We start from the raw sequence: 26,571 nt of genomic DNA, 5'->3' as shown, positions 1-26,571 counted from the left end.
CGACGACGGTCCGGGCTCCGCATGCACATTCACACACCCCCACTCCACGCGCTATCTCGTCGATCGGCTTTGCCTGATCTGCCCATGGATCGAGTGTGGAAGCACCGGCGAGAGTTTCAACGCCTACACCCAGGGGTGCAGGTGCAGCACACACAAACGTAAAGGCCTCCGATCGAGCTTGTATATAAGCGGCCCCAGGTGGTGGCCGCTCCGTTTTCTTCAAGAAGGTGACATGGGCGCACATTGACATTAGGCAGCTGCTGCCATTCGTCTTTCCCCTCCTTCCACATCCCAGTCTTCTCCACCCACGCCACCAAACCCCCGAGATCACGCGAGCTATATATACTGCATATTCTCCCGGCCCTGCAAAGCGAGGCCTCTATTACTTACTGATATACCCGCCGAAATCAGGATGGGGCTGCGGACCTGCGGCGCCATGGAAGGTGAGCACGTTGTCGCCTCGCCTTTCTTCGAGTGGTTGAAGCCGCCGCCGGCGTCGCCGTCCTCGTCGAGATCGTCGTCGACTTTCTCGTCCTCGTCGTCGTCTATGGCGTCTGGGCACCAAGAGGATCGCAGCAGCGTGGCATGCTTGCCCCTGCTCCGCATGCTCGAGGAGGGGAAGGGGGCTGGTGGTGACCATAAGCACCCTGCGCCTGCGGTCAAGGAAGAGATCATGGGCAGCGGCGCGGCCGGGGTGCTGGGGCCTGGCGTGGATCTGAATATCGGCTTGCCGGTTGGTGGATCTTGCGATGATGACATCATGGAGGAGGAGGAGGGCCAGGAGGAAGATGATGACCACGACTGTGACGAAGAGGAGGAGGAAGAGATGGATGAGTTGGAACCTACCCATGGAGCTTGCAAGGTGGAGGCAGAGGAGAAAGAGGAGCACGGCGAGCCGGTGGTCTCGGTGGAAGGAACAAACAGCGTCAGCATGCCGGAATTCGGCGTGGTCGGAGCAGAGGGCGGCGTGCCCATGGGCTGCGAGTACTGGATCCCGACGCCGGCGCAGATCCTCGTCGGCCCGGTGCAGTTTGTCTGCCATGTCTGTAACAAGAGCTTCAACAGATACAATAACATGCAGGTAAACTAAATGATGTCTATTTTGCATGCTCTTTTAGATTACCACTCGCCTTAGTTATTGTTAGTTCTGTTTTCACTTAAGCCATGATTCGATTGATTTTGTGATAACCTTGACACGCAAAAACAAGAGATGATCTAGAATTGTTGTTTAATTAGCTGGTACGTACGTACAAAAATTAAGTTGAGAGAACCGAGATTATCTAAGCTCGCTAGCATAATTCGCCATGAATCATCAATTCACCATACCACGGTGTTTTGATCTCCTGCCCCAAATCTTAACCAACTCTCCACACACTTGGTTACAAACGAGGAGCAGCCGAAGCTTCATCCTCGCATCGTTCTACAAAGGCCACACACCATCAAGGAAACTCTAGGTTTCTCGGATAACTAGGTCAAAAAACCCGGCCGGTAGATCACTGTGAACACCTTGCATGCAGCGCAGTGAAGATCTATCTCCCATCCCCACACCGCCGAATGGCTCCGTCGAAGTTGAGCCTGACCTATCCAACACCGGCCACTTTCCCAATGGCATTGCAGGCGTTTGGTGTCTGAATGGGACCCAGGGCTCGTCTCCTAGGAGCTCCAAAGCTAATCAAGTGTCAATTTATTCCAAAGAGAAGGTCTGATCGCGATCACCAGTACGCCGTCGCGGTAGTAGCCACCTTTCCGCAAAGAACAACTCTGAAACCCAAACATGTATATATGCCCGCCCGGTGGAGCCCCGAAAGCTTGATATTCAAGATCTCTTTGAGTGCATTTCATGCAAACAATCATTACGAACAACGAAAATTCACGCTAACGATCATGAAAACGCCTATCAAGTGGCTTGAATTTCTAATGTTATACGTACTTACTTTGTTAAGTACCAATCCAGTGTGTGCATGCATAACATGTGTTGATGGACGCAGATGCACATGTGGGGCCACGGGCGGGAGTACCGCAAGGGCCCGGAGTCGCTCAAGGGCACGCAGACGCTGGCGCTGCTGAAGCTGCCGTGCTACTGCTGCGCCGCCGGGTGCCGGAACAGCGTGGCCCACCCGCGCGCGCGGCCGCTCAAGGACTTCCGCACTCTGCAGACGCACTACAAGCGCAAGCACGGCGCCAGGCCCTTCCGCTGCCGCCGCTGCGCCAAGCCCTTCGCCGTCAAGGGCGACTGGCGCACGCACGAGAAGAACTGCGGCAAGCGCTGGTTCTGCGCCTGCGGCTCCGACTTCAAGCACAAGCGCTCCCTCAACGACCACGTCCGCTCCTTCGGCGGCGACCACCTCCCCGTCGCCCTCGACGGCGCCACCGCCCCCGCCCCCGCCGAGGACCGCCGCATCATACGCTTCCAACGGTGAGATCGTCGACCGGGCCGTACGTCTAGCCGATCGTACTACATAGTAGTAGATCATATTCACGCTCGTATATACGCATGCATCATGCATGCATGCTTGATTTCATCATACATGCAATGCGTGCAAATGCGAGAGGAGCAACGAGGTAAGTGATAGCGCAATAAGGGGGGTTCTCGACCAGTTGCTAAAAGCTGTGAAGTAGCTGAATTTTCTTCAGCCGGACTGTGGGAGCTGCAGGCAGTGCTATTAGCTAGGCTGTCAATGCAGCTTTGTAATGGAGAAAATTTATCAGCTTCACAGGCTAACTAAACTGGTTATTTGGACCTAGTACTGTATACATAGCATTTTGAACATGAGAGATAGCAATTTATGAGTACGTACATAACGTTTACTTGTCTGTTGTAATCTTTGAAGTTTTTGAATTCTCATTACTGCCAAACCCCTGTCTGTTTCTATTGTCTTCAAATGTATTGCATTTGTTTTGATTGGTATAACATTTGTGCAAGCAATAACTATAACAATAAATATATCCTAAATCCTAATAGAGTTAACAGGTAAATCTAGGGTCCAAATATAAGCCGAGATTTGCGATATCCGATGAAAGACTTCGATCATGTGTTCCTACATCATAACATACTAACAAGACCACTGTGAAATTATTCTTCTAATTTTATTGATTCCGGAGTTCAAGCTTTGTCAGTATTTGGTTCATAGTAACAAAATGACAACACAAGAAAGTGGATTTGAATAAAAACATACAGTATCATTTTTATGTCACATAACCCGCATATTATCAAGCAATTAATAGATCAAAGATGGTCAAAATACGTATTATATATTTTGAATTGAACGAGTGTGTTTCAAGAGAAATGGCTTCATTTCGATACTTCTATAGATATAGAAAACATTGTTTATAATTGTAAGTGACCTTTGAAACGGCGCTGTGGATTGCACATTCCCTCCACCACAAGTTTTATCTATTTCGTGATGGAAAAATAAATGTGCCATGTATTTTGGCATATTTATGCTATTTGTTGTCATCTCAATTTGCTTAATCGTAGTTACGACATCTCCATTTGCTAAGGTGGCAGCTTTATCTGGCGCATTCTACGCAAAAAATGACAATTTTACGTATACAACAGGTTATGTCTTATTGTTATCTCTAGTATTTAATGTTTGTTCTAATAAAAGTAAATGATGAATTAAATTATTAAGCATGTGACCAAGGGATGATGCCTAGTATCATAGAGAACAAAAAGAACATATATTCATCTAGATAGGGAAGACAACATTCTTCCTTCCAATAGCCCCCACCTCTATCACATCCCATAGATAAAGTAGGAGAGAAAATGAGAAAAAATGATCGTCTCAACCATTTTGGGAGCAACCTTATATCTTGCTCATGTTCTGTTATATTTGTGGCACTCCAAATCCCATTTATATCTTTCCTCGTGTCTGAAAGATAGGAACGACATCCATATATTTTCCTATTTCAGGGGGGATTTAGGGAGTGTCTTTGTGTGTGTGGGGGGGGGGGGGGGGGGGGGATATTGCTGGACTTGAACGATCAGGGAAATAATCTTTGTAGGGAAGTCCTATATGAAGACATAGGGGAGATGTTTTAGAAGAGGCAACATATGTAGGAATGCACTTCAGAATGAAAGGTTAGTTAGAGCAACTCAATCAAATGCACCATATGTGACCGATCATTATAAAAACTGCTATTATGATGAACAGCACACAAAATGGTACTCTAGTAGAGTCGTCATATGCATTTGGATCGCTATAATTTATGAAGCTCGCTCTAAATATGAGCACCGTAGCCAACTTCACCTTCTTCCACCCCTCCCCTCCTCTCTGCTCTCGGTGGCACAGGCGCCCACACAGTTTACACGGGTATAGTAAACCATCGACGATGAACTACCCATCATTAGCGCACCCAAGCCCACGGATTTTCGCTGGCGAGCCCTCTGAAGTCCACCATGTGGCATCGTCTCCTGTCGTGCCGCCCGCCGTTCCCAACTATAAATGCAAGGCACACCTCACACCCACCCAACCCTAACGTCACCATCATCTCCTCCCCTCTCCGCCACAATCCCACCACCACAATGTCGCCCCATGACCTATTGGTCGAACCTGCTTGATGGTAACAATGTGTTGTCCCTGATGCCGCACGCAAGCGACATTATCTCTCCCAGCGCTGCACTAGTCGTGTCCACCGGAGCATCCTCCTCCAGCTACCGTTCTTGTGGCGTTGGCGGATCCCATGGCGGACGCGTTGGATCGCGTACCATCTCCCGTGTGGATGAGCCTGTTCCCGTCGCGATGGTCCCCCACTTGCATCGCGCCACTATAGGACTCCGCCTTGCCCCTGTCCACCCATCCACGATGAGCCCGGGTCCAAGGACCCACTCGGGGTCCTGCTCGAGCTCTCCACCCGTGAAGCGGAGGAACACCACAGCCACCAACTGAGCTAGAGGAGAAACAACAGATTGAGCTTGTTGCTCCTTTGAAGAGGCCAAGTGCAAGCGCGAGATCGACCACCGTTTAGCTCTTCGTTTGATGCTCGACCATCTCGATGACGAGGACTAGACAACATCAAATAGTAGATACTCCCTCCGTAACATAATATAAGATGACCAGGCGCCGCTTCACATACACAAGAGGGATGCCGGACGGCACGGGCACGCGGCGGCGGCAGCCGACGAGGCGAGGTGATGCTTCGGGTCACCGGCGGGTTGCAGTTGACCTGCCATTGGTGGTGGCGCCTTGGACGCCGCGGGTCAGTCAGGTGCACGAGGTGGCTGCCGGTGAGGGTGAGCCGGAGGTGCCAGACGCGGCGGTGACGGTTCTTGCGGCCGCCGTCGACGAGGTGGAAACGGTTCCTCCCTCCGCTCGCAGGGAGGGCCAGCATCAGCATCAGCATCACGTGTCGGTCCTGAGGACGGATGAGGTGGAAAGGGAGGAGCCCCACGCCCTGGTCAGCACCGCGCTTTTGACCGAGGTGGGTGGAGCTGGACCGATCCCGACGATTCCAGATCCCCCACTTGCCGATGGTTGCTCAACACCTGCCCTCGGCAGGGGCGGGAATGTGATGGAGCCGGCAACGCCTAACTGTGGAGTGGTAGACAGCAAAAGGAACAGCGGTTCGGCAACGCTGGCACAAAGGTTGCAGATCGTACATGGCCAAGGCTGGGACGACGACCAACGACAGTTATCTCTGGATAGAACTGATATGATTCAAATTTCAAATCAAGCGTTGTCCCAGCCCGCTTCCCTCCACGCTGGGGAAAGCAGCGAGTCCGGTCAGCATGCCACGGGTGCGGATTGTGGCCAAGGAAATGTCCTGGACACTTTTCTGGTGAGCTTGTCGGATGCAAGGACCATGGAGGATAGGTGCTCAGCCACAAGATCGACGAGATCAATCAACAGCTCTATAGCGAGGTTCGGGTCCAAGTATAGAAAGAAGATCACGCCGGTGCTGTCAAGGCCAGCTGTGACCAGGAACAAACGGAGACGTCGAACACCTCCATCGGTCGTCCGTCGCAGTATGAGGATCAATAGTCGGCTTCGTAGCGGGGCATCAGTAAAAACCCAGCAGCGCACGCTCATGGTTCAGCTCGGAATCGCAAGAGAAGGAGAGGTGATTGGCAAGGAGGCCATGCAGGCATACCTGCAGCTGTTCTCGAGACCGTTGCAACAGTCACACATTGCGGCAATCGTTGGACTCTTTGGGTGGCAGGCGGATGTGCTGCCGCTTGCCAGAGGGATGGAGTGTGACACACTTTAGTGTGTGCACCTGTTGTAGCTTGCTTGTAGGCCTTTTCCTATGGCTGACCCAAGTCAAGTGATAGTGGTGTGGAATGTACGCGGCTTGAATAGCCCGGCGAAACGCAATGCAATAAATAACGTCATTTCGAGCTCGGGCGCGAGTGTAGTTTGTCTTCAGGAAACGAAACTCCAAGACGTAAACATAATGGTGGTGCGGCAATGTCTTGGCCCGGCCTTTGATGTGTTCTTTTACGTGCCAGCGATTGGCACTTGTGGTGGCGTCCTATTGGCAGCCAAATCTGCATGTGCGCAGTTGACAAATCCACACATCACGCAAAACACGGCCACGGCGTGGGTGCAGTTCCAGGGGTCACCCGGTTGGTGGTTAACTGGAGTCTATGGACCCCAGGAGGATACGGACAAAGTGCTTTTCATGCAAGAGCTTAAGGATGTCAGAGAATTGCATGCAGGCCCCTGGATGCTTGCCGGCGACTTCAATCTCATTTTGGACCCGTCGGACAAGAGCAATGACAGGATCAATCGTCGGATGATGGGCCGCTTTAGGAGATGCATTTCGGACCTCGACATGAAGGAGCTCTATCTCAATGGCCGTAGATACACTTGGTCTAATGAACGGAGGGAGGCCACTCTCGAAAAGCTTGACCGGGTTTTCGTTTCGGTGGAGTGGGAGGCGATGCACCCTGCATCTTTCCTCTCTGCGCTCAGTACCAGCACATCAGATCATTGCCCATTACATCTGGTACTTGAGGCAAACCTACCACGGGGGAGACGCTTCCACTTTGAGGCTTTCTGGACGAGAATTGAGGGCTTCCAAGACGTGGTCAGACAAGCGTGGGGCAGTCAACCATTCATACAAAACCCGTACAAACGATTGGCGGCCAAGCTTAGGACAACTGCCAAACATCTTTCACGCTGGAGCAGCAAGTATGTGGGAAGTGTCAAGCAGCAAATTCGCATTGCGAATGAGGTCATTCTTCGGTTAGATGTCGCCATGGAGAGCCGTGCTTTATCTCATGATGAAATCGGGTTGCGGAGGTTGCTAAAAGGCAAGTTGCTTGGGCTGGCCTCCCCCGAATGGACGATTGCCCGCCAGAGATCCCGGATTCTTTTCTTGCGGGAAGGGGACGCGTGCACACAGTTCTTCCATGCGCATGCAAGCAATAGGAGGCGCAAGAATTTCATTACCAAGCTCAAAGTGGATGGCGTGGTTACGACTGACCATGAGTCTATGGCAGAGGTTGTCGATTCTTTCTTCTCTAACCTGCTTGGAGACACCACAGACAGGGAGTTCACACTCGATTTGGATGAGCTAGGGCTGCCCCGCAAGGACATGAGTCACCTTGAAATTGAGTTCACTGAGGAGGAGATCTGGACAGCCATTCGTGCTCAGGAGCTTGACAAGGCGCCAGGGCCTGATGGCTTTCCAGCACGGTTTTACTTGAGCTGCTGGCAGATCATAAAAGATGATGTCATGGCGGCCTTCCAGACTTTTGGCAGGATGGATTTCCGCGGCCTCACGTCCATTAACCAGGCTCTTATTACTCTCCTGCCCAAAACGCCTGCAGCCATGGAGATCCGCGAGTTTCGCCCCATCAGCTTGATCCATAGTTTCCCGAAACTTGTTGCCAAGGTGTTGGCAACACGTGTGGCCCCGGACGTCCCAGAGTTGGTCGGAACGCACCAAGGTGCTTTTATTCAAGGAAGATGGTTGCATGATAATTACATGATGGTGCAAGGGTTGGCCAGAAAGCTTCACGCGGCGAGGCGAGAGGCCGTGATGCTTAAGCTTGACATTACAAAAGCCTTCGACACCGTGCACTGGGCATTCCTTCTGGAGATCCTCCGACACATGGGATTCGGCAATAAATGGATGGCATGGATCTCTGGCCTCCTAGCTTCGTCCTCCACTAGAGTGCTACTCAATGGCGTTCCGGGAGAGGTCATTTACAATCGACAAGGTTTGCGGCAAGGAGATCCGGTCTCCACCCTCTTGTTTGTCCTTGTCATGGAGGGGCTGCAACGTATGTTCTACAAGGCCATGGCGGCAGGGATTCTGACGCCTCTTGCGACCACCGGCGTTCGGAAGTGCACCTCCATCTATGCGGATGACGTGATCACGTTCATTAAGCCGGATGTGCAAAGTCTCAGGGCGTGTGCTGCGTTGCTGTATGACTTTGGTGTTGCATCCGGTCTCAGCACTAACCTGACAAAGTGCTCCGCCCACCCAATAAGATGCTCCGACGAGCAGAAGCAGTTGATCGCAGCTGAGATGGAGTGCCAGGTGTTGGGCTGGCCGTGTAAATACCTTGGGCTGCCTTTGGGGCTACGTAAGATCACGGCAGCTCAGCTCCAATACATGGTTGACAAGATGGCTGACAAGCTACCTGCTTGGCAGGCGAGACTGCTTTATCGGGCTGGACGACTCGAGCTGCTTAGATCTACCTTGATGTCCATGCCAATTCACGCGATGATGGCACTTGACTTGCCAATCAAAACTATTACTGTCGCGAACAAGATTTGCCGTGGTTTCCTATGGAAAGGGCGACGCGAGGTGAATGGAGGACACTGCATCGTTGCATGGAACCAGGTTTGCTCGCCCAAGGAGCATGGCGGCCTCGGTGTTCCGAACTTGCGCTACCTGAACTCTGCACTTAGGGCACGATGGCCATGGTTACAGAGGACCGACTCCACCAGGCCGTGGAGTGAGTTTAACATACAAGTATCCGATGAATCGATGGGAATATACAAGGCAGCGACAAGGTGCACGCTTGGAGATGGGGAGATGGCCCGATTTTGGACAGATTGGTGGCTCTCTGATGGCCGCATCGAGGACACCATGCCACACCTCTATGCTATGGTAAAGAAGCGTGGGCGGCAGATCACAGTCAAGCAGGCCCTCACCGCTGGATGGTGGCAAGATATGTCCCCGGACATGGGAACGCAGGCCTTGTTCGAGTTCATGGCGCTGGTGGACCTAACCCAACATGTTGAACTGCGACCGGGCATTGAGGATGCCATTGCCTGGACTTGGGAGAGCTCAGGAACATTTTCTGCGCGATCGGCATATCGCGCCCACTTTGCGGGCCGCATAGAGAGCGCGGGAGCAGTGCAGGTATGGAGATGCAGGGCCCCCCTGCTTGCAAGTTTTTCACGTGGCTCGCGACACGGAACCGATGTTGGACAGCAGATAGACTTCAGCGACGGCAGTTGCCGCACCCATCGGCATGCCCATTCTGTGATCAGTTGCCTGAGACCTTGGACCATTTGCTTCTCGGATGTGTTCTAGCAAGGCAGGTATGGACCAAGGTCATGAACACATGGAGTAGGCCGGACTGGACGCCGTCCGCAGATTCAAAGCTTGTCGAATGGTGGACTACTCTCAACCCCCAAAATCAATTCAGGAAGGAGGCGTGGACGGTGATAACCCTGGTGTTATGGATGCTATGGAAGCACCGAAACGACATTGTTTTCAATGGCGCGTCACTATCTGTGGACGACCTTCTTGTTAAGATCGAGTTAGAGTCTCAGGATTGGAGAGCGGCTGGCCTACTGCGTGAACGTGGCTCAGTCATTTGTATGGTAGATAGGAGGGACGAGAGCGAGTAATCCGCATGTGGTTTAGGGCTCTAGCACCCGTAGGGTTGTACTAACAACAATGGCCTTTTCTTCTGGCCACTTTCTCTATCTATGATCCTGATGCGTCAACCTTGACGCATCCCTTGAAAAATAGCAGTGATCTAAAACATCTTATATTAGTTTACACAAGGAGTAGTAGCTAGTAGTACAGTCAAATCAAGAATACATGCATCTATACGTGGAGCATGAGCATGGAGCATGCAGGCGCAAAATGGTCCTCCCTCGTTAAGTGGTGCACGCATTCCAGGGCAGTAGCGACCAAAAACTTCAACATTCTTCGCGGATGAACACGCAGGCGGAGTCAGCAAACCGCGAAAACGACCGACGACGCACGCGCGCGCCTAGCGACCGATGATCGGCGTACGTACGTCACCAGACACACGAACAGAAAGCAAAGTTAAGCTGGAGTAGCTTCGACAACGATCGCGCCCTAGGCATGCTGGCCAGATTGGCCAGATGAAATGAAGTGTAGGCACCACCTGGAGAAAATTATGATGGAGCGGACTGGCTTTTTCCAGGGGTCGGTATGTGCTTTCCTTGGCCACATTTCCAAAGCACATTTCCGGCTTTTCCGACCGAGTCCAACTTTGTGGCGCCCCTGGACCGCAACCCGGGCCACACTACTGGGTCTGGGTTAAACAACCCCTCCCGTCTCCAGCCTTCACTTGCTCCTGGTGAGTGCTTTGGTATAAGCAGGAAAGGTGATGTGTTGATCGCGCAGGTAAAGGTACGTGGAAGTGTGTCAGTGTGTGTGTTAGTGCGCTAGCTTGACCAGGAGAAAATGGTGCCGAGTTAACTTTTAACGAAGTAGCTAGTCGGTGTGTGCGTGGTTTACTCGATCGATCAGCGATCAAGTCGTCGTATATACGCACTAAATAAGTAAATATACATGGGCCTGTCGAAAAAAGGGGCAAAAGTTTTACGTTTTTCTAATATACCATAACTCAAAATGCAAGGTTCGTGGTGTGGTTAACCGCGAGGAATGGTAATCACACCGGGACGTAGCGTGAACCTTACAATCAACTTCTTTAAACCAATAGTTTTTTTCGAGTTGTTTAAACCGATAGATTTATGTAGAGAGGTAAGTCGCTAATATAGTTTTTAATTGAAATAGAGGCATGCTCGTCGAAGTCTTTAAAAGCATTTTGCATTTCTCGTGGACTAGATTTTCAAAAGGACTTGGATGACGGCCTTGGTCCAAATAGATAAGCTTTCCCTTTTCATCAATTATTAATAAGAACCATTTTACTGTGAATAAAAACCTATGTTGGGGAAAACAAACCATTTATAACAACAATAAGAGTTTCTTCCGGCGTTAGCTTGAAAAACATTCTTATATTATCGGACAGAGGGAGTACTTTGCAACTTGCATGGATCCAAGGGTACTTCTTCCTTGAGTCGAGCAACAATGATCATCGCCTCATTGGAGGGGTCTAGCTAGGTATGAGTATGACTAGAAACCTACTTCTTCTAAATCTCCCACAAAAGTTGCATGGCTAAAGATGTGAGCACCTTCAATTGAACATTTTGTGCACCATCCGAGTCCACCAATCCATGACCAAGGAATCATTAATTACTACAAGAATTTTTTTGACGGGAATTACTACAAGAATTAGAATAGAGATCGTGGAGGCCAAGTCAGGCTTTAATTGTTTTCCGTATTATGATATATATATAAGCGATATTTTTCAGAGAATCGTGAGCAACATTTGGAAATATTGAACCACCGCCGACTCCAACTCTGGCTTGCAAAACCAAGTAAGACCACGGTTTGGCCCATCCATCGTGTGGGATGGTCAACCATCCAAATCCTATTTTGAGTAACCGGTTGCATGAAAAACTTGACTCTGAAGGTAGCCTTCCCTACGATGGATGGATTGCAGTGGACTTCATGAGACGAAAGAATTGAATCTTGTAAGCTAAGGCCATGGAAGTGACGCCCTCCATACTCGCAGTAGTAAGCTTGTGTTTGTTTGCCACATTGTCTTGAAGGTGCCGGAAACCAATTTGCATGCATGCTTTGGAAACAAAAAATGACCGGGACTTGTGGTTGAAAGAGAGAGTCTGGGGTGCCGCAAGGGAAAACATGAGGAAGGCATTAATCCAAAAGGGGTTGAGAAGGTCATTGAGGTGAAGAGGCCAAGGCCATCACATCTAATATGCACCATTAAACGCCGACTAATATTCCCTAATAGGCACCACCAAATGTTTCCTAGAGTTGATAGAAATTCTCATGGCATCGTTGAACTACCCTAAAATGCAAGAAAAAATATCTAAATATCCTCTTTAATGGGGGCGACAAAGACGGTCGCATGTCTGCTTATAATGATGTTACAATATTTGGAATACACTTCCATGAAGTGGAGCTATACTTGTACCTTAGGTAGTTGCTATAGCAGGGACATGATTGAGGGGATCCATAGCAAAGACGAAAAGGAGCTGTGAGAGCTGATCTTCTTGACGTAGCCCTCTACCATGTGTTAGAAATATGAGCAAATTACTATGAGATTTAATCCGAATAAACAGAAGATAAATCATGACCACAGCAGCAGAGATTAAACTAATCATGCGAACTAGCATAGCAGATGAACATATCACATCTAGGGCACATACTAGAAGCATGAATTCTACCACGATCTCGAACAGGAAGGATAGAATCACATACGGTGCAGCAGGTGCAGTACCGCCGGCGTTGACGTTGTCGCCCATGTCGTCGAGGACGAGGTTGCCGAGGTCGGGGAAGAAGTCGTCGTTCGTGAAGTCGTCGCTGCCAGCAATCGCGCGAGTGCGCTCCCCAAAAACCTGATCGCCCCTCTCCCGTACAGGATCACGAGAGGCGGGGTTCCGGAGGCCTGGTGTCCCTTCTCGCGGTGCACGCCGGAAGGAGGGATGGAGAAGACTTGCTTGGCGGCGCAATGATCTAGAACGGTGGTGAGAAACCATATGAAGTGGCGGGCCGGGTAGGTCGTGGGAGTAAACCCCACGTCCGAGTCGTCACGATCCAAAAAAATCGGAAACGACAATGTGCATAGCTCTGTCCTCGGCTCGGCTCAATCCTGCAACCCGGCGCGGCGCGGCGCGGCGCGGCGCGGCGCGGCGCGGCGCGGCGCGGCGCGGCGCGGCGCGGCGCGGCGCGGCGAGCGAGGAGGAGGAGCGCGCGTGTAGGTCTCCTCTTCTCATGCTCATACAAGTGGTAGAAGAGCTCACCTTATAAAGAGGTGCAACTCTCTCTCAACTTCCGGGGTGGGACTAAACTTTAGCCTCACTCACTCCACTCACATGTGTGCATGAATGGGTTAAGAGAATTTCAGAATTTTAGTTGAGCTTTCGGCCAAAGGCCTACTAGCAAAATTCCAACAATCTCCCACAAAGTCTCATTGGCACATCTCATCATTTAGTTTCAAAATATTGTTTTATATATCGGTGCTTAGTGGAGACTGTGAAGTTGAACTTTCACTTAGAAATTTATGCTACACTAGATCACAACTTGAATAGTGGACTATGCCTTGAACTACAAGTTTTCTGTGAAACTTGTTTCACACAAATTCTTGACTGATACTGGGTTGCCGCAAGGCTTCCCCGCGGGTGGAGCGTATACGTCATACTCCAGGGCCTTTCATGAATTTATTAGAGAACACCCAATTCTCACAGACTGCGACGTTAACACTCAAATTCATATAGGTGTGTTCCTCAGAAGATGTTCTGTAGGACAACATCTCTGCTTACCCGAATAAGCCACTTGGAACACATTAAGATAAGTATCAACTTGTCATGCAGATCAGGAGAGTATTGCATCTTCACGGAGTGGGATAATTAATATAGGGATACTCTCCTCCCAGCTGACCAACAGCTTGTCTCCCACTTCTACTTCACGGGATCTCCGATCACATAGAGTGGGTTACCACTACGGACAACTCATGCGGTGAGTCTCAAACCCATCTCCATCGATGCATTATCTATCACATTACGTGATAGACCCTTTGTAAAGGGATCTGCCAAGTTTTTCGACGTTTGGTTATAATCCAACGTAATAACTCCGGAGTTTCTCAATTTTCTGACAGATTTTAGTCTCCTCTTCACATGCCTTGAGGACTTCATATTGTCCTTAGAACTGTTTATCTTGACGATCACAGTTTGATTATCACAGTTAATCAGGATAGGGAGTATTGGTTTTTCAACCATAGGTAAGTCCATCAAGAATTCACGAAGCCACTCTGCTTCAACAGTGGTAGTGTCTAATGCTGTGAGTTCTGCTTCCATAGTTGACCTCGTTAAGATGGTCTGCTTGCAAGACTTCCAGGAAACAGCGCCACCACCAAGTGTAGAAACATAACCACTTGTGGCCTTAATCTCATCAGCATCAGATATCCAGTTTGAGTCACTATAACCCTCCAGTACCCTTGGATACCCGGTGTAGTGAATCCCATAGCTCGCGGTGCCTTTCAAATAGCGCATAACTCTCTCAAGCGCATGCCAATGATCATCTCCCGGTTTTGACACAAACCGACTCAGCTTGCTCACAGCAAAAGAGATGTCAGGCCTCGTGGCACTCACCAAATACATAAGCGAGCCAATAATCTGAGAATACCTCAGTTGATCTCTAGCAATCCGTCGATTCTTTAGAAGCAACACACTAGCATCATATGGAGTTAGAGAAGGCGTGCAGTCGCTATACCCAAAACTACTCAAGACCTTTTCCACATAATGAGACTGAAGCAGTGTGATCCCACCATTCTCATCTCTCAACAGCTTGATGTTTAAGATAACATCAGCTACTCCTAGATCCTTCATCTCAAAACAGCGAGATAATAAATCCTTAACCTCCTTGATTAAATCAAGTTTGGTTCCAAAGATCAATATGTCGTCGACATACAGACAAAGAATAACTCCTTCGCCCCCACCATAGCGATAGTACACGCACTTGTCACCATCGTTTACTACAAAGCCGGCAGCAGTTAATGTTCTTTCGAACTTCTCATGCCACTCCTTAGGAGCTTGTTTAAGGCCATATAAAGACTTTAATAACTTGCACACCTTTCCTTCCTGACCAGGTATTACAAAACCGTCTGGATGATCCATGTAAATTTCCTCCTTTAACTCTCCATTGAGGAAAGCCGTCTTAACGTCCATTTGATGAACGAGAAGACCATGTGAGGCAGCCAGTGATAATAGCACCCGAATTATGGTCAGTCTAGCCACGGGTGAGTAAGTATCAAAGAAGTCTTCACCTTCTTTCTGGGTATAACCCTTGGCCACAAGTCGTGCCTTGTACTTTTCAATCCTACCATCAGGTCTAAGCTTCTTCTTGAACACCCACTTACATCCTACAGGTTTGCACCCATAAGGACAGTCAGTGATCTCCCAGGTACCGTTAGCTAAGATGGAATCCATCTCGCTACGTACAACTTCCTTCCAGTAGTCAGCATCAGGAGATGCATAGGCTTCTGAAATAGTCCTGGGTGTGTCATCCACGAGGTACACAATGAAATCATCACCAAAAGACTTTGCAGTCCTCTGTCTCTTACTCCTCACAGGAGTTCCATTGTTACCCTCAACAGGATTCTCAACGTGTTCCATCGCAATGGTGGGTTCAGAAATTACAGTGAATTCCTCACTAGATGGAGTAGGTATCTCCTGATTTGATGAACTCGACATATCCTTCATAGGAAATATGTCCTCAAAGAAAGTTGCATCATTTGATTCCATAATCGTACCAACATGCATGTCGGATACCTCAGATTTTATTATCAAAAATCTATAGCCGATGCTATGAAAAGCATAGCCCAGAAGAACACAATCCACGGTTTTTGATCCAAGCTTGCGCTTCTTGGGAATTGGTATATTGACTTTCGCCAAACAACCCCAAGTACGTAGGTAAGAGAGTTTCAACCTTTTCCTTTCCCATTCCTCAAATGGAGTCATGGTCTTATGCTTTGTGGGAACTCGGTTTAGGACATGACACGCAGTCATTAGCGCCTCCCCCCACCATTCCTTGGATAGACCCGAAGTGTCTAACATGATGTTAACCATATCAGTTAGAGTTCGATTCTTTCTTTCGGCTACCCCATTTGACTGGGGTGAGTAGGGAGGCGTCCTCTCATGGATTATACCATGTTCCGCACAAAAAGATCAAATTCATTGGAAAAATACTCTCCACCATGATCGGACCTAAGCCGTTTAATTTTTCGATCAAGTTGGTTCTCTGCCTCAGCTTTATAGTTTTTAAAGAAAGTCGAAGCCTCATCTTTTGATTTCAGAAGATACACATAACAATATCTAGTGGAGTCATCAATCAACGTCATGAAGTATCTCTTTCCACCTTTTGTCAACATGCCATTCATCTCACAAAGATCAGAATGTATAAGCTCTAGTGGCGCCAAGTCTCTTGCCTCTGCAGTCATATGGGACTTGCGAGGTTGCTTAGCTTACACACATACTTGACACTTGGAGCCTTTGACAGTAGAGATTTTCAGAATTAAATTCATATTGGCTAACCGCGTCATGTAACCAAAGTTAATATGACAGAGTCGTGAATGCCAAATATTAGACTCATTATTGTGGCAAACATTATTAATAACTTTAGTGCAAATATCTGACAAAGATAGGCGGAACAAGCCTCCGCACTCATAGCCTTTTCCAACAAATTGTCCACACTTAGAAATTACAACTTTATTGGATTCGAAAACCAACTTAAAACCATCTCGACATAAACGAGAACCGCTAACGAGATTTTTATTGATGGACGGCACATGATGAACGTTCTTCAGACGCACAGTCTTCCCCGAAGTAAACTTCAGATCGACCGTACTAACACCTCGAACGATGGCATGTGAACCGTTCCCCATCAGCACGGGTGAAGTCCCTGTTGCCTGGTAAGAAGAAAACATGGAGGCGTCAACACAAACATGTACATTGGCACCGGTGTCAATTAACCAATCAGGGGATTGAAATACTGAAAGGATGGTAGAAAAAATACCGTACCCTGATTCCTTCATATCAGTATCACTGATGACAACATTAGCGGACTTGCCGCTCTTCTCATGTTCACGCTCCTCAAAGCGGTTAGGACACTTCGGAGCCCAGTGATTAGGATCACCGCAGACATGGCAAAGTCCCTTCCCCTTTTTATGATAATTCTTCTTGAAGTTGGTAGAATGTGATGGCTTGTTCTTTGTATCAAACTTGCCTTTGCCCTGAGTTTTATTCTTATTGTTTTTGAACTTGTTGGGCTGGGAGTTCTTCTTCTGTACCATGTGGGCACTAGAACCTCCCTCAGCAACTCGAGCACGTGTGTCCTTTGCTCTCGCCTTCTCTTCAACATCAAGAGTACCAATGAGATCCGCAACGGAAAACTCCTATCTCTTGTGTTTCAGGGAAGTAGTAAAATTGTTCCACGAAGGTGGAAGCTTGGCAATGATGCCTCCGGCAACACACACTTGAAGTACTCAAATTCTTTTGTGAGCGACTGTATCTCATGAGCCTGCTGTACAACAGGACGCTCATCAGTCATCTTGTAGTCATAGAATTGCTCCATGACGTACAACTCGCTGCCGGCGTTCGAGGCACCAAACTTGGCCTCGAGCGCAGCCTACATGTCCTTGCCGTTGTCAAACGACATATACGAATCCACAATGGAGTCATCAAGAACACTCAGAAGAGCGCATTTAAAGAGGGTATCGATCTTCTCAAAAGCTTCCAGATGTGCTGGATTAAGATCGCCCTCAGGCTTGCCCTTGGTGGCATCATAGCAGCCCATGGTCTAAAACCAGTAGACTGCTCTCGTGCGCCACCTCTTATATTGCACCCCCTTAAAGGCAGGCGGCTTCAGATGCGCAGCAAAACCACTCGGAGTAAATTGCCTATAATCAGGTTTTTGGATTGTTGGAAATATGAGCAAATTACTACGAGATTTAATCCGAATAAACAGAAGATAAATCATGACCACAGCAGCAGAGATTAAACTAATCATGCGAACTAGCATAGCAGATGAACATATCACATCTAGGGCACATACTAGAAGCATGAATTCTACCACGATCTCGAACAGGAAGGATAGAATCACATACGGTGCAGCACCGCCGGCGTTGACGTTGTCGCCCATGTCGTCGAGGACAAGGTTGCCGAGGTCGGGGAAGAAGTCGTCGTTCGCGAAGTCGTCGCTGCCAGCAGTTGCGCGAGTGCGCTCCCCAAAAACCTAATCACCCCTCTCCCGTACAGGATCATGAGAGGCGGGGTTCCGGAGGCCTGCTGTCCCTTCTCGCGGTGCACGCCGGAAGGAGGAATGGAGAAGACTTGCTTGGCGGTGCAATGATCTGGAACGGTGGTGAGAAACCATACGAAGCGGCGGCGGCTAGGGCAGACGTCTGCCTGACTATATAGTGCGGGCCGGATAGGTCGTGGGAGTAAACCCCACGTCCGAGTCATCACGATCCAAAAGAATCGGAAACGGTTCAGTAATTAACGCGTCCGTTAATTATTAATTAATGACTCGTTAATTTTCCCATGCAGCAAAAATATAGACAGCGTGCATAGCTCAATCCCGCAACCCGCGTCGCGTCGTGACGAGGCGAGGCGAGGAGGAGGAGCGCGCGTGTAGGTCTCCTCTTCTCATGCTCATACAAGTGGTAGAAGAGCTCACCTTATAAAGAGGTGCGACTCTCTCTCAACTTCCGGGGTGGGACTAAACTTTAGCCTCACTCACTCCACTCACATGTGTGCATGAATGGGCCAAGAGAATTTCAGAATTTTAGTTGGGCTTTGGGCCAAAGGCCTACTAGCAAAATTCCAACACCATATGTGTGATGTGGTCTCCCATCATATACGTATACTCATATATATGTATGTGTGCAGGTTATACAGTATATTTGTGTGCATTGGAACCATGTTGTTGGATTATGGATGGGCTTAGGCCCGTATAAGACAATAATCCCTGGTTAATGTCTAACAATGTGTTTGGTTGGGGGTAATTAAAGTTAAGAAATAGGAAGTGAAGGGGCACGAGACTTTAAATCTATTATTTAGTTGGAGGTATTGGGAATTCACAAAGAAATAGGTATGGGACTTGAGACTTCAACTCCCATCGTTTTATTAACAGGGGAGGGGGTGGGAATTGGATGGGAGTTGTTTTAGTGAGTCAATCTTAACCCTTCATCCTAACTTCCCTTGTTTAGTCCCATGTCAATTCTCGCGAACCAAACAAAAGAGTATAATTTCTTCTCATATTCTCACACATAATTTTTATCACGCACCAAACAGAGGAATGGGAATAAAACGACTCATCCCATGTCTAATCTCAACACAACTTCCTCCTCTAAACTCCCATTCCCCTTCCCAAATATTGCCAAACACGCTGTAAGGCCCATGCATGCATACAGCAAGAGGTGGGAAGTGTGGAAAGTTTAATACCATACTGCTACAGTAAGAAGAGTGAGACCTCTTTATAAGGGTTGCTCCATCACTTACTATTGGGAGTTTGGGAATAGGAGCTATACACGCGCGCTCCTTCGCCGCCCGCCTCGTCACGACACGCGCGCACCGTGGGTTGCGGGAATGAGCCGAGCCGAAGCTTATTTTTGCCGCCCAGGAATGGTTAATTAATTGTTAATTAATTAACGAGTCGCTTACGAAAGCGCCACTGTCCGAGAGTTGGACCGTGGGCTGTTTGTGGACTCGGTCGTGGGCCTGGCCCAGGCCCATCTACCTGACAGCCTATATAAGAAGGCACTGGCCAGTGGGGTGAACTCTAACTCAGTTCACTCACTCCCTCTCGTACAACCCTAGCCGTCATCTACTGTTTCTCTCACTGTGCTGGCTCCGGCGATCCCATCCCGACGACCGCGTGCACGGTTGGTCGGGAGAGCAGGTGCCTCCGGAGCCCTGTCGTTTGAGATCCTGCCCGGAAGAACGGCAATAAGGTTTTTGGGGAGCGTCTCGACGCGACTGCTCCCGATCCGTCCCCGTCTTCATCCGCCTCTGCTTCCACTACTTCCTCTATATCGACTCCATGGCTGACGACGAAGTCGCCAAGAAGAAGGCCTTGGTTGATGTCGAGGTTGCTGCTACCGCCGCCGCGTTGGCCTGGCCAATTGGAGGGTATGACTCGTTCATCCCCTATTTGCTTGTTCATGTGCTAGCCGTATATATGATGTTCATAGATGGTTCGGTTCTATGTACTATACGTGCTCACATGCTTAGATATCAGTATAAGATGCATACCGTATTTGTCATGTTTATTGTCTACTCGTAGATTAGATTAATCGAGAAAGTGCTAATATTTCCAACACATGTTGTGTGGGGTTTTAGGGTATACATATATTAGGGTGTACAACTCGCCCTTCGGAAGTTCTCGAAGAACCCATCTATGCTCCAGTGTGATTGCATGCATGGGACCACTGCCAACACCTTAAGGCCTCTGCTTGTTATACAGAGACCATGCGTGTGAAGGTTTGTCTTCATCGGATCTTGTGGGATGTGGTCGGTGCTGGTCTTCGGTGGATCTATTTGGATCCGGTTTTCGTTCATTCTTTATTTAGGTGTTTACATGTTTGATATTTCTAATCTACGACTTTCTTTATCATTGCTACTCTAGTGCACTGGTCCTACGTGTGTACCCGGTGTGCTTGGGTCTTGCACTCTTGCATGAATCGTAGGAGGTCGTCTTCGATGTGGACACTGCATAGTGTTAAGCACGTATGCCGTGTGTACGAGTGGCTAGTGATCAAGCCGACGCGTGGACGGGTCGAGGAATGTCAGCAAAGGCGGCGGCGCGCTCGCACACCATCGAGACGAAGATGACCGGCCCGGCAGGCGGCGTGGTGTCAGTCAGGCCGGGCCCGTATATACCGTACGTGCAAACGTGGGGAACAAAATGCCGCGAAGCCCACCATGCATGGCGGCCTGTCGTTTTGTCAGAACTCGCGAGCAGCCATTCTCCCGAGCTATAGGAATCATGCGCATGCGTTACGACAGGAAAGGCACACGGCACGATCGGCACCAGGCGCGCCCGGGCACTGGCAGGGCACGGGCGGCGGGTGGTAGGAACGACGGACCGTGCGCGCGTCTGCGGATGGGTGCATTCGCACCGTGGCCCCTTCCCTTCCGGGATAGCTCGGGCTAAGTTAACGTCAGCAACGGCGTACCGCGTACGACCATCGAGCAGCCAGCAGGTGCACTGGTTGGTTGTTCACACGATGCAGCTAGGGTAAAGTATACACATCACATTCACATCTTCTTCAGTATAGTCTCCATGAACAAGCATGTCTTAACGCTAGCGGCCTAGCATCTGTACGTTTCACGTTTGTCTGCTACTTATGCCCTCTGTAGCCATGCATGCGTCGTCATCCTGCCTGTCCAGCTCTTAACTCTCTGTCTCCACCAGTCTGATCAGAGTACTCGAACTTAGGGCAGAACAGAGAACGGTTACCCTAAGTTAACACTGATTTCTTGGCAACCGGTGGAGAAGTTAATTGGAATTCGTAGTCTCCGTCTATCGGAGGTGCTCACAGGGGAAGTCTCCTCATTTATATCTTCCGTCAGATATCTTTCATCCTCCACAAGAAAAGCTTATCTCCTCATGTCGGCGCTCTGCTGGTCGGTCCCATCTTCAATGGTCTCTAGGCCATGGAGGTGCGGAGGATCCCCCCCCCCCCCCCCCCCCCCCCCGCGCGGGGGATGGACTCCGTTCTCATTTCTGTTAGAGTCAGCGTCTTGGTTGAGGCTATGTGGCGGCGGCGATGTCCTTTAGTAGGAATAATGTCTCCCACGTTCAATCCCCGCCCGATGGTGCGTCTAGCATCGTCGGAGGGCGTGTGTAGGTTTGTCTTCGTCGGATCTTGCGGGATGCGGTCGGTGCTGATCTTCGGTGAATCTATTTGAATCCAGTCTTTGTTTAGGTGTTTACATGTTTGATTTTTCTGATCTACGACTTTCTTCATCGGTGATGGTTGCTACTCTAGTGCGCTGGTCCTATGGGGTCTTAGCACAACAACTTTCCGACTATCAACAAGGTTTGCCCGGCTCCGATAAAGGAGGGGCGATGACGGCGGCGCGCTTTCGTCTCGCTCCAGTGCTTGTAGTCATCGGTAGGTGGTTTACGGACATGGTTGTAATTTTTATTATCTCTGTCGTTCTTTGTACTGCCGTGATTGAAGATGACTAGATTGAAAGTTTCTCGAAAAAAATGCTTATAAGGATAGGACGTATATGCGTCTGCACAACGTGTTAGAAAAAAGTTCTTAGTAATCGTGGAGCGTCAACCGAGTTGCATTCTTCAGTGCGCCATCAGATTTCACGTGTACGGTGGGTACAGGTGCTATATCAACACGGCAGGAGGATCGCTTTTAGAACGTGCAGGTTTGTGTTACTAAATGAAACCTTCATAGTCCTGTTCGATCAGCCTCACTCAAGTCACAAATCCAGCAAAAGATATTATCGCAGCCGGTCAAGAGACTCACCGACCGGAAGTGAACGAGAGTACGTTCTCTCCTTCGCAATACAATATTCCAACATAAAACATTATCTTGACCGAACTATGATTCGCGACACGGACGTGAGTCATTTGCGTTACCTGCAAGGAAAGGAAAGGCCGGGCAGTGTAAATCAGCAAATGACTCCGCATTAGATTATGTGGAACCGTCACGTCATGCAGATCGCTGGATTATCATGCATCAGTGACCAATCGGGCGCTCGATCGGGTTTATTTTACTATTCTGTTTGGGCTCATGGGCATAAAAGACAATTAGAAAGACTGTTATGTTGTTGATTTTATCCAAAATCCCAGACAATGGTAGTAAAGCGTGTCGGCTTGACCTCTAATTTGGCTGTGACGCAGAACACAGCTACCGCATGGAGATGAGAGAAGAAAATGATGGATGTGATCAGTGCAATCCGGAGAACGTAATCTTGAAGACCACTTGGCTAGCTAGCTATTCGTGCCTGCGTTGCAATTATTATTTTGTGTTCAGACAGTCGAGACGCCGCATCTCAGTACGAGCTATCAATCCAACAACAATGTAATCATGTTCCAAGAGATGGGAGGATTAGTCACCTACTAGAAAGCTGGACGCACTTTGCTGCACCGTTTTTGCTATTGGGTTTTCATAATTTTATTTATTTAGTGTTGTAGATGCCGATGTTTTAGGTTGTCGATTGATTCAAAAAGTTGTTAACCCAGTCAAAATCATGAACCAAATCCAAAATTTGATAACTCAATCTAATCGGGGGCTTCAAAATTAGGGAGCATAGTGGATTAAAAGAACTAGCTCCGTGAGAAGAAGAATATAGTTGACCTGATCAAAATCGGACGACCCAATTTTAAATTGAAGACCTCAATTGATTGTGAGACCTTAACATTAGGGAATTCTAGATGAGAATGGACCGACCCAGGCCTGGCCTTGGAGCCGGCCCCTTTGGCCCCAAGACCAATTTGAGAGGCCACCGGTCGACGCGTATAAAGAATAGTCAGGGGCAGTGTTGGTCCAATGAATATTTCGGGTCGACCCAAATTCTAGCTTTAGATTGCCGTATGGACAAAGAAGATGTTAAAATTAGATGTGTTTCAATGAAATCCAACTAGTATAAGAATTAATAAGATTTCTAACACATGATTGATAGAAAGAATCAGATTAAGTCTGGATGGTTGAGTTTTCCGGACAAAATTGGTGTTATAACCTAAAAGGCTAACAAAATCCCGATTTGACCTCGTTTCAAAAAAAATTGATTTTGACTTCTTTGGGTGACGCCAACATCCCTGGCGTCTGGGTTGCGAACCAGACGCCAGGAACGCTGGCGTCTAGCCCCTGGCCCGCACTGCCCGCCTGCCCGTTGACCTGCTGACGTGGCAAAGGGGCCAGACGCCAAGGACCCTGGCGTCTGGCCCTGGTAAGTGGACCCTGGCGTCTGGCCCTGGCCATGACAGTTTGCATCTATAAATGGCAACACAACTCGTTAACACACATTCTTCGGTTTCTTTAAGCTTTCTTGCACGAACCTTCCATGGGCATCCTTCATGCTCACACTTCACGGTGTAACGCAACTTCATGTCGGAGTGCTCAACATAAATTGGCCTATGGTTCCGAATGGCATAGTCAACCAACCAAAACTTCAGCATAGGCAAGCTCAGAAATTTCACTCCTTTCTCCAAATAAGCATTCTCGTCCTCATTCTCCACCCTTGGTTCTCCTGGATCCGGGCATGGTGTTGGCTGATGACCCACAAGTATAGGGGATTTATCATAGTCCTTTCGATAAGTAAGAGTGTCGAATCCAATGAGGAGCACAAGGAAATGATAAGCTGTTTTCAGTAAGGTATTCTCTGCAAGTACTGAAATAAGTGGTAACAGATAGTTTTGTGATAGGATAAATTGTAACGAGCAACAAGTAACAAAAGTAAATAAAGTGCAGCAAGGTGGTCCAATTCTTTTTGTAGCAAAGGACAAGCCGGAACAAACTCTTATAATAGGAAAAGCGCTCCCGAGGACACATTGGAATATCGTCAAGCTAGTTTTCATCACGTTCATATGATTCGTGTTCGATACTTTCATAATTTGATATGTGGGTGGACCGGTGCTTGGGTGTTGTTCTTACTTGAACAAGCATCCCACTTATGATTAACCTCTATTGCAAGCATCCGCAACTACAACAAAAGTATTAAGGTAAACCTAACCATAGCATGAAACATATGAATCCAAATCAGCCCCTTACAAAGCAACGCATAAACTAGTGTTTAAGCTTCTGCCACTCTAGCAACCCATCATCTACTTATTACTTCCCAATGCCTTTCTCTAGGCCCAAATAATGGTGAAGTGTTATGTAGTCGATGTTCACATAACACCACTAGAGGCTAGACAACATACATCTTATCAAAATATCAAACGAATACCAAATTCACATGACTACTCATAGCAAGACTTCTCCCTTGTCCTCAGGAACGAACGTAATTACTCACAAAGCATATAGATGTTCATAATCAGAGGGGTAATAATATGCATATAGGATCTGAACATATGATCTTCCACCAATTAAACCAACTAGCATCAACTACAAGGAGTAATCAACACTACTAGCAACCTAGTAGCACCAATCCCGGACTTTGAGACAAGAATTGGATACAAGAGATGAACTAGGGTTTGGAGATGAGATGGTGCTGGTGAAGATGTTGATGAAGATTGCCCTCTTCCAATGAGAGGAGCATTGCTGATGACGATGGTGATAATTTCCCCCTCCAGAAGGGAAGTATCCCCGGCAGAACAGCTCTGCCGGAGCTCTAGATTGGATCCGCCAAGGTTCCGCCTCGTGGCGGCGGAGTCTCGTCCGAAAAGTTCCTTCCTATTTTTTTCTCATCGAAAGACTTCATATAGGAGAAGATGGGCGTCGGGGAGCCACCAGGGGGGCCACGAGGTAGGGGGGTGCGCCCCCCACCCTCGTGAGCAGGGTGTGGGCCCCCGGCCTTCATCTTTGGCGAGGATTTTTCTTTGTTTATTTTAAGACGTTCCGTGGAGTTTCATGACTTTTGGAGTTGTGCAGAATAGGTCTCTAATATTTGCTCCTTTTCCAACCCAGAATCCCAGCTGTCGGCATTCTCCCTCCTTATGTAAACCTTGCAAAATAAGAGAGAATAGCCATAAGTATTGTGATATAAAGTGAAATAACAGTCCATAATGCAATAAATATCGATATAAAAGCATGATGCAAAATGGACGTATCAACTCCCCCAAGCTTAGACCTTGCTTGTCCTCAAGCGAAAAGCCGATAACAATAAATATGCCCTCATGTATAGAGGTAGAAGCGTCGATAAAAATAAAATACGGACATGAAGGCATCATGATTATTCTCATAACAACAACATATATAGATTTTTGTCATATGATTACTTATGTTCAAGTGATGATCTATTCACAATGCAAAAGTATAAATCATAAACCTTATTGGGCTCCGACAAACTATAATCTCAGTCATTGAAGCAATTGCAATTTATCATAACATCGGAAAGAGTCTATGTCAGAGCTAAAAAGTAAGTCCACATACTCAACTATCATTTAGTCCTCCATAATTGCTAACACTCACGCGATACTTGTGGTTACGGAGTTTTAATCGGACACGGAGAAAGATAGGGACTTATAGTTTTGCCCCACAACCTTTTACCTCAAGGGTAATGTCAACAATAATGGTTCATGCTCCCCTACATCCAATTATATATATATATATATCATGTTCTTTCCAACATGCTGAGCTTGTCAAAGGATAAAATGAAAAAGAAAAGGTGAAGATCACCATGACTCTTGCATAAGATAGAAGATAATAATAAAGGATAGGCCCTTCGCAGAGGGAAGCAGAGGTTGCCATGCGCTTTTATGGTTGGATGCATAAAATCTCAATGCGAAAGAACGTCACTTTATATTGCCCCTTGTGATATGAATCTTTATTATGCAGTCTGTCGCTTTTATTACTTCCACATCACAAGATCATATAAAGCTTATTTCTCCCACACCAATCAATCATACATATTTAGAGCAATTTTTATTGCTTTGCACCGATGATAACTTACTTGAAGGATCTTACTCAATCCATGGGTAGATATGGTGGACTCTCATGGCAAAACTGGTTTAGGGATTTTGGAAGCACAAGTAGTATTTCTACTTAGTGCTGAGAATTTGGCTAGCATGGGGAGGAAAGGCAAGCTCAACAAGTTAGAGGATCCATGACAACATACTTTATCTCAGATATAAGAA

General features: G+C 48.0%; 1 protein-coding gene across 1 annotated transcript; it reads left to right on the top strand.

The window, feature by feature from the left end:
* The first annotated feature begins 264 nt into the window (after positions 1 to 264).
* On the top strand, positions 265 to 2,845 carry LOC123058805 (protein TRANSPARENT TESTA 1). The gene is made up of 2 exons (XM_044481480.1): positions 265 to 1,081; positions 1,989 to 2,845. The coding sequence occupies exons 1-2, from the start codon at positions 413 to 415 to the stop codon at positions 2,418 to 2,420; spliced, it is 1,101 nt and encodes a 366-aa protein (XP_044337415.1). The 5' UTR covers positions 265 to 412; the 3' UTR covers positions 2,421 to 2,845.
* Positions 2,846 to 26,571: the final 23,726 nt, after the last annotated feature.

This window comes from Triticum aestivum, chromosome 3A, assembly GCF_018294505.1.
Source record: "Triticum aestivum cultivar Chinese Spring chromosome 3A, IWGSC CS RefSeq v2.1, whole genome shotgun sequence".
NCBI lineage: Eukaryota > Viridiplantae > Streptophyta > Magnoliopsida > Poales > Poaceae > Triticum > Triticum aestivum.
This window is presented reverse-complemented; position numbering and strand designations above follow the sequence as displayed.

Excerpts from the sequence above, each read along its gene's own strand:
- LOC123058805 (XM_044481480.1), top strand. The coding sequence starts at position 413 with ATGGGGCTGCGGACCTGCGGCGCCATGGAAGGTGAGCACGTTGTCGCC. Across the intron at positions 1,082-1,988 it reads ACAGATACAATAACATGCAG|ATGCACATGTGGGGCCACGG; the intron begins GTAAACTAAATG and ends TGATGGACGCAG.